Source organism: Elephas maximus, chromosome 11, assembly GCF_024166365.1.
Source record: "Elephas maximus indicus isolate mEleMax1 chromosome 11, mEleMax1 primary haplotype, whole genome shotgun sequence".
Lineage (NCBI taxonomy): Eukaryota > Metazoa > Chordata > Mammalia > Proboscidea > Elephantidae > Elephas > Elephas maximus.
This window is the reverse complement of record NC_064829.1, coordinates 57,696,135-57,711,349: the sequence shown is the minus strand read 5'-3', so window position 1 is coordinate 57,711,349 and position 15,215 is coordinate 57,696,135. Positions and strand designations below refer to the sequence as shown.

General features: G+C 38.6%; 1 protein-coding gene across 7 annotated transcripts in view; it reads left to right on the top strand.

Annotated features, from left to right (window-relative positions):
• The window catches only part of DYM (dymeclin), a 351,008-nt gene that overhangs the window by 298,475 nt on the left and 37,318 nt on the right, over window positions 1–15,215 (top strand). The window contains exon 17 of one of the 7 annotated variants that reach the window (XM_049900185.1): window positions 6,493–6,555. The exons of the other annotated variants lie outside the window; for them this stretch is intronic. Coding sequence (XP_049756142.1) covers window positions 6,493–6,546 — 54 coding nt within the window. The 3' untranslated portion in view covers window positions 6,547–6,555. The remainder of the gene's footprint in view (window positions 1–6,492; window positions 6,556–15,215) is intronic. 7 annotated transcript variants of the gene reach the window in all.

Genomic DNA, 15,215 nt, shown 5'->3' with positions numbered 1-15,215 from the left:
GAAAGCCTTCCCCCCTGGAGGTGACACCTTGAATTTGGACTTTTAGCCTACTTTACTGTGAGGAAATAAACTTCTCTTTGTTAAAGCCATTCACTTGGGGTATTTCTGTTACAGCAGCACTAGATAACTAAGACACCAAGCATGATGTCCTTCTTCAGGGACTGGTCCCTCTTGATAACATGTCCAAGGTATGTGAGATAAAGCCTCACCATCCTCACTTCTAAGGAGCATTCTGGCTGTACTTCTTCCAAGATGGATTTGTTCATTTTTTTGGTAGTCCATGGTACATTCAGTATTCCTCGCCAACACCATAATTCAAAGACATGAATTCTTCTTTGGTCTTCCTTATTCATTGTCTAGTTTTTGCATGCCTATGAGGTGATTGAAAACACCATAGCTTGGGGTCAGGGGCAACTCAGTCCTTAAAGTGGCATCTTTGCTTTTTAACACTTTAAAGAGATCTTTTGCAGCAGATTTGCCCGAGACAATGCGTCGTTTGATTTCTTGACTGCTCCTTCCATGGGTGTTGATTGTGGATTCAAGTAAAATGAAATCCTTTTACATGGCAATGACCAATGATAATAAAGACATACGACATGTTAGATTTAAGCTTGCCGCAAGGTTCCAGCAACACTCAATAAGCCTTTATCAAGTCTCTGCTCTGTGGCAAGCATTGTTATAGGTGCCTGGGATACATCCATGAACAAAGATACTTGCCCTCACAGTCTTTAAGAGGAGAAGGCAGACAGTAAACAATAAGCATAGTAAATTAAAAAATTGTCCAGTGTATTAGAACATAATAAATGCTGCAGAAAATAAAAGATAGAGCAGGTTAAGGAGGATCAGGAGTATTACAGGGTATGTGGGAGGTTGTAGAATTAAAAAGGTTGGTTTGGGCACCATTTAGCAAAGATAAGGAGGAGGTGAGGGAGTTAAACATGGTGATAATTCGAGGAGAGTTCCAGGCAGTGAAAACAGCCGCTGAAAAGGTCCTCAGCCAGGAGCATGCCAGGCATTTTGGAGGAATAGCAAGGAGGCCACAGTGGCTAGAATTTTGTGAACAAGAGGGAGAATAGTAGAAGATGGACAAAGATGATTGGTGGGTGGGCGGGGGGGAGTCAGATCATATAGTAGGGCCTTGCAGACCATTTCCTGAGTGAAATAGGGAACCAGTGCAAGATTTTGAGAAGGGTGGCATGATGTGATTTGCCTTTTAGTAGGGTCTCTGGGCTGCTGTGTTGAGAATAGACTACAGGGAGACAAGAAAGCAGAGACTACTGGTTGACTTAGGTCATGGGGGTAGGAGTACAAGTGCCAGAAAAATCAGTCTAAGCAATTCTATAGTGGGAAACCAAGCACTTAAGCCTCTCAGGAGATCACTGCAACCTGCATTGATTGCAGAAGCTCCAGGGAATGATAGCTGGAACATAAGTTCTGAGAGAGTGGTTAGAGAACTGGTTTTCAGGTGTTGGAAGGGTTGTTTATAGAAGCACACTTAGACTTGTTCTAAGTGGTTTCAAAGAATAGGACACCTAAGACAACCTGAAAAACTTTTATAGGCTGGTTGGCTGGCTGAGTCTGTTGTGGTTAGAAGCTTATATGCTAAGTGACCTGTGGCTCAACAGTTTGTTATGGATCAGTATGGTACTAATGTGTAGAGTCTGTCTATGCTAGACTCTTCAGACAAACTTTTGGGTGTCACACCTTAAAACAATCTAAAAAACTTTCAGAGAATTACCAAAATTGTGAAAAAATGCAGGGAATGATTGTAGGAATTCAGATTGTTGTAGTTAGCCTTAAGAAGAAAAGATTCAAGCAGAAGAGACTTGTCTTCAAGTATTGGAGGAGTTGTTTATGGGAGCAGATTTGAACTTGTTCTGTGTGATATCAAGGAATAGGACTAGGACCGATGGGTGGAAGCTACATACAAGGAAAGGCATTTCAGTTCCATGTAAGGAAGAGTTTCTAAAAAGTTGAAACTAATAGAGATGGAATAGGCAAGTTTTGGGAAAGGATGCATTCACTCTTGCTGGATGGCTGCTTGCCAGGGATGAAATAGGTTCCATCTTGGAATACAGCTTGTATCTCTTGGCACTAGCTGGCTAGAGAAAGATTCTAAGGCTGAGCTCAGGTTCAGCTGGTAGAGTGCTCAGATCCATTAGCAATGTCTGCCATTGGCAACAGAAAGTAGGAACCCTTATGCAATTATTTGCCATCGAAACATCATTTGCGAAATCCAACTATGTGACTTTTAAGGATCTTCCCATTCTTGAGAGTCTGTAATTCTATTAGAGTGTTTCCCAAAATCCTGCTGAAGATATTCTAGGAGATATAGTTCCCAAACTTACAGCCCCTTCAATACAAAGGAAGTCATGAAAGCGGAAGAATAGCACTTGAGCTGCCAACAGACAATGTGGCATAAGAACTGTAAAAACTAATGAAGCTGTATGAGAAGATCGGTGGCAAGCATGTATTTTAAAAGGACATGTAGAAGTGATAGAAAGACAGTATGTATGGAGGCCAAATATAATGGAATGGCATGAATTTATACAAATGTTGTCAGAAGACTCAAATTAGAATCAATAGGCTCCATTTAATCCATGCCATGAGGCAGGAGTAGAAATTGGACCAAGACGGGTATTAGTTCAACCTAAGGAAATGTTTTCTGATAACTAAAGCTGTTTAGCATCCTGGACCTCCTGATATGATGCACTGAGAAGGACACGACATCATTTTTGTGGTAATTTTGCCAAATATGCATAATTTGAATCTAATCATGAGGAAACATTAGAAAAACCAACATTGAAATACATTCGACAAAATAACTGACCAGCACTCATCAAAACAACATGATTATCCTAATGAGGTGAGTACCATCTGGAGTCTCAGAAGTTTGGGAACAACCATCTAAGATAGAACTGTTGGTCTCTACTCATCAGGAGGAAAAGAGAAAGAAAGAAACCAAAGTCTAGAAGAAGAAACTAGCCTACAGGGCTGATAGCCTACTCGAGCCTTAGCTTCATCTACCTTGAGACCAGAAGAACTAGATGATGCCTGGCTACCACTACTGACCCTTCTGAACAGGGCCACAATAGATGAACTCTTACAAAATGGAAGAAAAATGCAGAACAGAGCTCAAATTCTTAAAAAGTCCAGACTTGCTGGACCAATTGAGACCGAGGACTCCCCCAGACTGTCACCCTAGGATACTCTTTAAACTTTGAACTGAAACTATCCCGAGACCACCTTTTAGCAAAATAACAGAGTGGCACCCAAAACAAAGGATATCACCCATGAGTACAGTGCTCTTTAAATATATATAGATATATAGATAGATATATAGATAGATATATAGATAGATAGATATAGATATAATTGGATTTATTGAATTGTATACATGAAAAATGTTGAATTAGCAAAGTGTTCTTTATATTTTCACAACAATAAAAATTTTAAGAAAGAAAGAAAGAGTGCCAAGGTCATGAAAGACAAGAAAAGACTGAGGAACTGTCACATGTTAGAGGAGACTAAGGAGAGACAACACAGGTTGATCTTGTATTTTTGCTGCCCTAGCCCTGGAATCAACTGCTTCTCCAATGAGTCCTGGTTCCTTTTTTTTTTTATATAAAGGTATTTAGGCCACCTTCTTCTTGAAACATATCCTTTCTCTTCTTCCTCCTCTCCCCAGTTTCCTTTCTCTTAAGTGGACAGCTAATCTTTACTCTGCTGCCATACCCGGTACAGTTCAGCTCTTCTTTTGTATCCCTCCAGGTCCTTTCCTTTGTCTTATCTTTCACTAATTGTGTCCATAGCTAGTTTTTTCCTACTTATTCCAATCCCAGATTTCATTCTCTAAGTTCTTTAGCCAACTCTCCGGGCCCAGGAGCCCCTCCATGGGCCATAGCACATACTGGAAGTAAATCTTGTACTTCACTGTAATACTTACCTTAAAACAAAATGAATTGCATTGGGCAGGTTATGTGCTTGAATGCTGATACGTTGCTCCCTTATTATACTATGTTCAGAAAAGAAAGCATCCTTTATATTTGTACCTGTTGCCATCAAATTGGTCCCAACTCATTGTGACCCTGTGTGTTACAGAGTAGAACTGCTCTATAGGGTTTTTGTGGCTGTAATCTTTACAGAAGCAGATCACCAAGACTTTTCTTTTGCAGCACCACCAGGTGGGTTCAAACCGCCAACCTTTAGGTTAGTAGCCAAGAGCAAACTGTTTGCGCCACTCGGGGACCTTGGTATTTGAGAGAGTGACATAATTGAAAATAGAACTTTTTGGTTTTCAGGACTGTGGCTAAGGAAAGAGAAAAATTAACTGATCTATCATAGGCCCCAGGCCAGGTAACTCTTAGTTAGAGCAAGATCCTAATCAGACCAAGGTCATGGGCAAATCGCTTAAGTGAGTCCGTTAATTTTGCACTGGAACATAACAAGAACCTGTGTTCCTGACCCCAGCTGGAGGGCTGCGAGAGGGACAAAAGATGGTGCCTGGATGATTCAGTTTAAAAAAAAAAAAGCCATCACCAGTACTAGAAAAGAAACAAAAATTATGTTTACTCACAGATGGTGAGTCATCCTCAGTTGGTTAAAATGATAGCACATTATTACCACAGATGTTACTAGAAAAAAAAACTGTTTATCCTTACAATCAAGCCTTATCTCTATTTTAATCATCTTTTTGGATTGAGTGTTTACAATAAAAGGAATCACTTATAATCCCTAGAGTTTAATTCATAGAATACTACAGTATCTAAAATTGATTGAAAACTCAAGCTGTGTGTTGAATAATATTTGTATTATACCACATGACGGCACATAAGCGTCTTTTGGGTGGCTCACTAATATATACTGATAAAATAATTGTCGAGTATGTAATAATACCTTTGTATGTGCGATTGATGTAAAAGAATCAGTTGCTTCCATTTGGGAATGCTGTTTTAGGAAGCTCTCTTTGCAAGTATGGAATAGTGGGTACTTACTGACTTATTCCTTATTGAAATATAAGTTAAACATTAAAAAATTCAGAGCTCTTTCCAACCACCTTTTTGGTTGTTGAGAGGATCACAATGCCCCTTACTCATTAGAAATTGGCCAGCGAATGTCAACTGAAGCAGATGAACCAGAAGCTTCTGAAGTTCCCCTTGGATTGGGGAACGAACGCCAATTTGTTGAAGAATCATTCTTCCAAGTTTGGGCAAGTAAACATTAAGGTCTGGAAGCCCATGGCGTGGTAATTGACTTTGAACCAAATAAAATATTTTTCAATCAAATATTATTTGACATAGCCTTCCAAAATATTTGTGTAATATCCTGTGTGGGACTATATACTCCTTGGATAAATCTATCTATACAGTTAAACAACTTGGCTGTTCAGAGTAAATAGTATTAATATCATTGTAAACATTCTCTTCTTACTGGCCTGAGAAACGCAATACCAGGTAGGTAGTTTTTTCAGACCCTCCTGGATAAACAGAGACATAAAGAACAGGCTCTGAAGTCTTAAGTTGCTTGTTTCTCCTTGAAGCTTTGGAAGGAAATAAATTAAAGTTTGGGGAGCTGAGTTAGAAGCTGCAGCTCAAAGCTCTTGCTGTCTGCATCCACAACAGGGCACGTTCTGGGCTTTTATTCTGCGGACCAGTGACCAATTTGAATGTCACAATGATGGGTCAGAATTCATCCAGGCCTATGCAGGCACTCATACCACCACCCACCACCTCATATCTGTGTGTGTAAAGAAACCAGCTTCCTTCTTTTGTTCAGTTTAATGAATTACCTGTGTCACTTGAGGATTAAAGAATTTTACCGTATCTAGTATTTGAAAATTAAGTCATGATTTTCAAGGAGAATTAATCAGAAGATAACTCCTCTTTTAGTGTATGTGGGAAACTGTGGAATAATATAAGTTACTGATACTAAGTGAACTTTTCATTTCATTTGCTGAAGACACCTGGTAAATCATAAGAATTAAAAGCAGATAACCAGTTTTTTTTTAACCAGTGTCACGGGGTCCCTGGGTGGCACAACAGTTAAGTGCTTGGCTACTAACTGAAACGTTGGTGGTTCGAATCCACCCAGCAGAACCATGAAAGAAAGGCCTGGCGATCTGCTTCTGTAAAGATTACAGCCAAGAAAGCCCTAAGGAACTCAGTTCTGCTTTGTAACCCTTATAGTTGCTGAGTCAAAATCCACTTGACGGCAGCAGATTTGGTTTGGTTCTTAATTGAGCGTATATCCTCAAGGCTTTTGAAAACTTTGAAGGGGATATAAGACTTCTCAAAGAGACCCACGTCCAGTGTCCTAAATACTAGGATAAGCAAAAATGGTCATTTGGGGGAAAAAGCTGTTTTCTTTTGGGGGTAAGTGGGGAGTAGTGAGAGTAATTGGCACGTGAATAATCACAATCATACCAAGGATGCTGGTAAGCATCCGGCCACGTCAGTTTCAAGTTTCTTGGTCACCCTTTTGTTGCGTTTATAGGACTCGAGCCCTAAAAGCCTAACTTGGTTCTGCGAAGAACGTGAACACCATTGATGCCTAAAAGTGAGTTTGAGATAATTAATTAGCTAATGAAACAATTTTTGTTTTCCTGGCAATTGGGCACATACAGGTTCTTTGAGGGTTTCTTGATCGGGAGCTCTGAGGGCCATAGGAAGTGCTTTAGACACTGCACTCAGTTGGCAGGAACCTAACTCATTTTGAAAACTTAGAAATAACGATATAGTCTTTAACCCAAGCCCAGCCTAAAATATGAATTTGGACAAATATTTTAGGGGATTTCCTAATCTCTGACTAATGCAATGCCAAGTACTAGATTGTGAAGATCATTACCAGCGTGCCCCACTTGAAGAAAACCCACTATACAAAAACTCCACAGTTAAAAATGATAAATTACAGGATAATTATTTGTGTCCAGAAGGAATCTTTTCTCATTAAAAATGTATTTCACACACTTTTTTCAAACAGAAATGACCCTATTGTATTTAAAATATGTTACAGTTTTTAAAAAGCACTTAAATCAGCTTTTCTTTCGCATTAGGTAAATTAAACCTGAGCTATGTTTGGCATGAAAAGTGTATTGCTGCTCACTAGTCTTTCAGCGAGACCAGAAGGAATATATATTTTTTAAATCAACGTTATTTTGTAGAGCAGTTTTAGATTCACAGAAAAATTGTACAAAAAGTGCAGTTTCCATATATGCCCCTCCCCCTGCACAGTTCCTCCTATTATTAACATCTTGCATTAGTGTGGTATAGTTGTTACAATTGATGAACCAATATTGATGTCTTATTATTAACTAAGCCCATAGTTTACATTAGGGTTCACTCTTCATGTTGTACGGTTCTATGGGTTTTGACAAATGCATAATGTCATGTGTCCACCATTACAGTATCATGCAGAATAGTATCACTGCCATAAAAATAACCTGTGTTCTGCCTATTCTTCCCTTCTCTCTCCCCTCCACTGAACCCCTAGCAACCACCTATCTATTCACTGTCTCTATAGTTTTGCCTTTTCCAGGATTTCATATAGGTGGAATCATACAGTATGTAGCTTTTTCAGACTGGCTTCTTTTACTTAGCAGTATGCGTTTAAGATTCCTCCGTGCCTTTTCATAGCCTGAGAGCTCATTTCTTTTTATTGCTGAAAAATCCTCTGTTATAAGAATGTACAACAGTTTGTTTATCCATTCACCTATTGAATTGCTTCCAATTTAGGGCAATTATGAGTAAAGCTACTATAAACCTTTATGTGCAGGTTTTTAATGTGAACATGCTTTTTTTTTTTTTTTTTTTAACATACGTTTTAAACTCATTTGGATAAATACCTAGCAGCACAGTTGCTGGATCATGCAGTAAGCCTATGTTTAGCTTTGTAAGAAACTGCCAGACTATCCTCCAAAGTAACTCTGCCCTTTTGCTTTGCCCCCAGCAATGATTGAGAGTTCCTGTTGCTCTGCGTCCTCACCAGCATTTGATGATGTCAGTGTTTTGGATTTTAGCCATTCTGATGGGTGTATAGTGGTATCTCATTGTTTTTTTTTTTTTTTTTTTTTGCAATTCCCTAATGACATATGATGTTAAGCATTTTTTATGCTTGTTTGCCATTCGTTTATCTTCTTTGTGAGGTTTCTGTTCAGATCTTTTGCTTATCTTTTAGGTTGTTTTCTTACTGTTAAGCTTAGGAGTTTTTTGTGTGTGTGTATATTTTGGATACAAATCCTTTGTCAGATATGTATCTTGCAAATATTTTCTCCCTGTTAGTGGCTTATCTTTTCATTTTCTCAAAAGTGTCATTTTCAGAGTAGACATTTTTAATTTACTGAAGCCCCACTTACCAATTTTTTCTTTGATGGATTGTTCTTTTGGTATTATATCTAAAGATTCATCCCCAAACTCAAGGTTACCTAGATTTTCTCCTATGTTATCTTCTACAAGTTATATAGTTTTGCATCTTACATTTAGGTCTATGATCCATTTTAAGTTAACTTTTGTAAAATATGTAAGCTGTGTCCAGATTCCTTTCTTCTTTTTGCATCTGGATGTTCCGTTGCTCCAGCATCATTTGTTGAAAAGACTGTCCTTTCTCCATTGATTGCCGTTGCTCCTTTGTCAAAGATCAGTTGACTGTGTTTGTATGTGTCTATTTCTGGGCTGTCTATTCTGTTCCACTGATCTGTTTGTCTGTTCCATCACCAATACCAGGCTATCTTGATCACTGTAGCTTTATAGTAAGCCTTGAAGTACAGTAGTGTCAGTCCTCCTACTGCACTCTTCTTCAGTTTTGTGTTGACTATTCTGAGTCTCTTTCCTCTCCATATAAACTTTAGAATCATTTTATTGCTATCTACAAAATAACTTGCTGGGATTTTGATTGAGATTGAATTGAGCCTGTGGATCAAGTTGGGAAGAACTGACACCTTAACAACATTAAGTCTTCCTATCCAGGAACATGGACTATCTCATCATTTTTTCAGATCTTTGATTTCTCTCATCAAAGTTTTATAGTATTTCTCATACAGATCTTGTACATATTTCCTTAGATTTACATCTAAGTGTCTTAGTTATCTAGAATTGCTGTAACAGAAATACCACAAGTGGATGGCTTTAACAAACAGAAATTTGTTTTCTCACAGTTTAGGAGGTTAGAAGTCCGAATTCAGGGCGCTGACTCTAGGGGAAGGCTTTCTCTCTCTGTTGGCTCTGGGGGAAGGTCCTTGTCTGTCTATTCAGCTTCTATTTCCTGGTTCCTTGGAAATCTCCATGTGGCTTGGTACATCTGTCTTACCCTGTCTCTGCTGTGTTTACTTGTTTAATCTCTTTTATATCTCAAAAGAGATTGACTCAAGGTACACTGTACACTAATCCTGCCTCATTAACATAACAAAGACATCCCATTCCCAAATGCAATTATAACCACAGGCATAGAGGTTAGGATTTACAACACATAATTTTTGGGGACATAATTCAATCCATAACACTATTTCCTTTTTTTTTTAAGTCTAATGTAAATAGTGTTTGTATTTTTAGTTTCAAATTCCAATTGAGCATTGCTGGTATATAGGAAAAACAACTAACTTTAGTGTATTAATCTTGTGTCTTGCAGTCTTATTATAATCACTTGTTAGTTCTAGGGTTTTTTTTTTTCTTTATGATTCTTTGGAATTGTCTACGTAGTTATATCATCTATGAACAAAAACAATTTTATTTCTTCTTTTCCAATTTCCTTTTCTTGTCTAATTGCATTAACTAGGACTTCAAATACAGTGCTGAATACGTATCAAGTTGAGAAAGTAGCCCTCTATTCCTACTTTGTTGAGAGTTTTTATCATAAATGAGTGTTGGATTTTGTCAAATGCTTTTTCTCCATCTGTTAATATGATCATATGATTTTTCTTCTTTAGCCAGTTGATGTGATTAATTATATTAATTGATTTGCAAGTTGAACCAGGCTTGCATACCTGGAATAAATCTCACTTCATCATGGTATATAATTATTTTATACATTGTTGGATTTGATTTGCTGATATTTTGTTGAAGATTTTTACAGCTGTTCTCATGAGAGATATTGGTCTTTAATTTTTCTTCCTAGTAATGCCTCTCTTTGGTTTCAGCATTACAGTAACTCTGGCCTCAGAATGATTTAGGAAGTGTTGTCTAGAAAGAACATTATTTTATACCCATTTTCAGAAGTGTATTGAGTCACAAGCATATAGTACCTGTACGTGGTCATACATCATATCTAGGTCATAGTCAAGGTTTTATCTACTAATAAACCCTCCCTTTTTAAAAAAAAAAAAAAAAACTTTTTAAATTATGAGAGACATCAGACATGTTAATGACTGCATAAACTATATATGAACTCTTTAAAACAATAATTATAAAGTAATATGCATTTAATCACTCTTTGGATCAGGAAATGGCACACTACCAACAGCTTAGAAGTCCCAGTGTATCCTATCCCCCTAGAAACAGAAGTAGGTCACCAGGCCTTTCTTCTTAGTCCACCTTGATCTGGAAGCTCCACTGAGACCTCAGCATCACAGCAGCATACCAGCCTTCACTGACAGGTAGGTGCTGGCCGCGCATGAGTGCGTTAGCCGGGATTAGAACCCCGTTCTGTCTCCTGGAAGGTAAGATTTGTAACTCTGAGCCATCAATGCCCGATAAAAAGTAATAGAGCATTGATGTATGCTACAACATAGATTAACCTCAAAAATATTATGCTAAGTGAAAGAAGCCAGATACAAATGGCCACATGTTGTATGATTCGGAATATTTCATGAAATATTCAAAATAGGTAAATCCACAGAGAGAGACACAGATTAGTGATTGCCAGGTATCTTAGTCATCTAGTGCCGCTGTAACGGAAACCACAAGTGGATGGCTTTAACAAAGAGAAATTTATTTCCTCACAGTAAACTGGGCTAAAAGTCCAAATTCAGGGTGTCAGCTCCAGGGGAAGGCTCTCTCTCTCTGTCGGCTCTGGAGGAAGGTCCTTGTCTCAGTCTTCCCCTGGCTGAGGAGCTTCTCAGATGCAGGGACCCCTGGTTGAAAGGATGTGCTCTGCCCCTGGTGGTGCTTTCTTGGTGACAGGAGGTCCCCAGCTCTCTGCTTGTTTCCTTTTCCTTTTATCTCTTGAGAGATAAAAGGTGGTGCAGGCCACACCCCACAGAAGCTCGCTTTTCATTGAATCAGGGAGGTGACCTGAATAAGGGTGGTGTTACAATCCCACCCTAATCCTCTTAACATAAAATTACAATCACAAAATGGAGGACAACCATGCAATACTGGAAATCATGCCCTAACCAAGTTGATACACACATTTTTAGGGGGACATAATTCAATCCATGATACCAGGATTGGAAGGGGAAGGGTGGGAAGCAACTGGTTTAATGGGTACAGGGTTTCCTTTCAGTGCGATGAAAAATTTTTGGAACTAAATAGAGATTGTGATTGCACAATATTGAATGCACAGATGTCAATTCTTGTTCACTTTAAAATGGCTAATTTTATATTATGTGAATTTCACCTCAGTAATTTCTTGTAAATGAGGAAATCCAAATAAAGTATGGCCTATAGTTAATGTATCAATATTGGTTCATTAGTTGTGACAAATGTACCATACTAATTAATTTAAGAAGTTAACGATAGGAGAAACGTGGTACAGGGTCTTTGGGAATTCTCTGTACTGTCTTTGCAATTTTTTTGTAAATCTAAATTTGTTTTTAAAATCTATTTAGAAAACAAACCCAAAATAAGCACTTCGAAACATATTTCTCCAAGTTCTTCTTTACTTTCTTTCTTTCATTTCCCAAGCTCTTCTTTACCACTTTGTACTATTCTTATCCCATACTACTTTGTATATAAAAATGTATCTATACTTTTTAATCTCCCTCATTTGATTGCAAGTTCCTTGCAATATTTTCTTATTTTTATATCTCCCCATAGCATCTAGCATAATAAGCTATCTTGCACAGAGTAGCTACTCATTAAATATTATTGAATTAATTAATACAGTTTAGTTGAAAATCTGCCATTTGGGAATCAAGTTTCTGCTTCCAGGTATGATGGACTAGGATTCTACCAGATTATACCCCCTGCAGAAGACAACTTTAAAATCTGAACAAATAATACAAAACTTCACTACCTGAAGGTACTGGAGAGTGAATAGAAGCAAATAGACTGTGGCAGGGAGTTCATGCTCATTTAGAAGAAGAGACAGGAAGATATACAAGTAAGTTTCCATGTCCATGGCTTTTAGCCTTGGGGCTAAGTGCAGTCCATGAGTTTAACAGCATGGTGACGAGAGTCTCATATGGGGGAAAAAAAAAAAGCCTTAATTTTTTTAGCCTGAGGAACCAGAAAAGTAAGGCTGAGAAAGCACGAATGCTGACGAGAAAAGAGGAATCTCAAGGGAAAGAGTCAGGGGAATGATCCCCAAACTCTGTCCACATCTCTGACTGGTCCCTGAACTACTACATGTGAGAAACAGACTCAAAACAGCTCAGCAAAGACAAAAATCTGAACTAATACCAGAGTTGCTGCCCTGAAGATTCATAAGAGTAAACAAAGGCAGCCAGACTCTGGTGGAGAGTGCATGTTTGCTTGGATGACGGAAGGTGGTGAACTTACTTCCTATCTCTAAGGCTTTTATCTTAGGGCTACTTGCAGTCCATGGCATCCACAGCAGAGGTGGGGCTCATGTGGAAAAGTGGCTGCCTTTCTGGATTCAGTAACCAGAAAACAGAAGCTGAGAACCCATGAACTCTGAAGATAGTAGAGTAATCCCAGAAGAGAAGGAGCCAGAGAAGGGGCATCCCTAACTCTGTCTACTCAAATCTCATGACTAAACTTTGAACCACACATCTGCAGAACAAACTTTAAGCAGCCCAGCTAAAGAGAAAAGATCTGAACAGAAGCCAGAGCTGCTGTTCAAGAGTCAGAGTTTGCAGTTCAAACTCAGACAAGAATCTCCACAACTTAACATTCATATTATTCAGAATATAACCCAAAATTTCCCAGCATTCGAAGAACCAAGAAAATGAAATATGTTCTCTACATAAAAGAAAACCAGTTGAGTTCAACCCCAAGATGAACCAGATGTTGAAACTAAGAGACAAGGATTTTAAAACGGCTACATCACTTTCTTTAATGAAGTAAAACAAAACACATTTTCAGTGTGTGAATACTTCAGCAGAGAAATAAGTGTAAACCAAGAAATAGAAACAATAAAAAGAACCAAATGGAAAAAGAAATTTACAGAAAAAAGATGCTAACTTCAAGCAGAATAAGCACAAAGAATCTCACGTCAAGGCACATTATAGTCGAAACTGTGGAAAGCCAATGATAGAGACCAAGAGAAAAATGACGTAGTACGTACAAGGGAACAACAATCCACTTAACAGCTGATTTCTTATTAGAAACCACAGAGTACCAAAAAGAATGGAACAAAAAAAGTTCTGAAAGAAAAAAAAAATGTCGATCCATAATTCTGAATCTAGACAGGGAAAAAATCATTCAAGAATGAAAGCAAAATAAAGGCATCATCAGATTAAAGAAAACTAAGAGAATTTGTTTCCAACATACTTGCACTACAAAAAATACTTAATAACTCTTTAGGCTCAAGGGAAATGATACCAGATGGAAACTCAGGTTCTCAAAGAACAGTAAAGAATATTTTCCAGAAATGGGTAAATGCAAAATATTCATGTTCATATTCTCTCTTTCCCTTTCTTTCTTTCTATCTCTCTCTTTCCTTTTAATTTTCTTATAAATTATGTAACTGCTTAAAACCCAAATTATCACTTGCCTTGTAGAGTTCATAATGTTCATGGGTGTATTATAAATACATTATAAATGTATTATAAATAACATAAAGGATAAAAGAGCAGTAATATGGGGTCTTTATGGTTATAAGAGTTCTATATTTTACATGAAGTAGTACATTATTATCTGTAAGTCTACTGTGAAAAGTTAAAGGTATACATAATTTTTAGGGCAACCATTATAAAAATGTAGTCACGCGCCGCATAGCGTCTGTTCAGGCAACATCCAACCGCATGTACATCCATGGTCCTGTAAGTTTTTTTTTTTTTTTTTAAAGTAAAGCAGCTCTCCTTTTGTTTATTTTTTCCCCCTAATGATTTTAAAGACCCCAAACCCCAAACGAGCAGCGGGGCTCCAGCAAGTATCCCAATCCCTGCAGCGTCTTCTCCTCTGCCTCCTCCTCCTTCCCCTCCTCCTGGCTTCATTCACCCACCATGCAGCCATTCACTCTTGGTGCAGGGCAGTGCCTGCCATGGCTCCTCTGCTCCTGCCACTGGCACTGGCGGGAGCACCGGCCAGGCCTGGGACACTTGAGGGTTCCTAGCTCTGGGCAGTGGCAGCAGCTGTACACAATCAGGAAGTGGCCATACCAGTAGAGTGGTGGGAGCCAGGGTTGCCACCACCAGCCACACTCCTGGCACCCACACACACTCTTCCCACCTAGTCCCCGCAGCCACCTCTCTGTGCCCCACCCCAACCCTGTGCACCCCCTTCCCTGTGCCTGGACATGTACAAATTTCTGATCTGGCTGCCGGCATAGCCCCCCACCCAGCCTGCAGATGCACACCTGGCAAGGCTGGCCTCCTATATACAGTAGATACAGCTCTCAGGCTTTGTCCGGCAGGCAAGTGGTGGTGGAGGCTGCAGAGCCCAGGATGCTTCTGCTCCTCAGGTGGGTAGAACAGCAGGCAGGGCTGGGCAGCCAGGGACTGCCTGTATATAAACCAGTATGGTGTTTGCACAACGTCCAAATCACATAATGTCCTATTTCGCAGAACGTAGCATGGATGTTAAGCTAAAAAGTCACCGGAAAAATTAAGATACAATTCTAAAAAATACTTAGGTAACCCCCTCAAAAAAAAAAAAAAAAAAAAAAAGACAGGAAAAGAGGAAGGAAGGAACAAAAAGAGAAGATTCAAACCTAACTATATCCATTATTACACTAAATGCTAATGCATTAAACACTCACTTAAAGGCAGAGATTATCAGAGTGGATAAAACAAGACCCAACTATATACTTTCTGCCAAGAATGTGCTTTAAGTATAGCAACATAGGTAGATTGAAAGTAAATGAGTAGAAAAAGATGTGCCATGCAAACAGTAAGCATAAGAAAGTTAAAGTGGCTATATTATATCAGATAATACAGATATCAG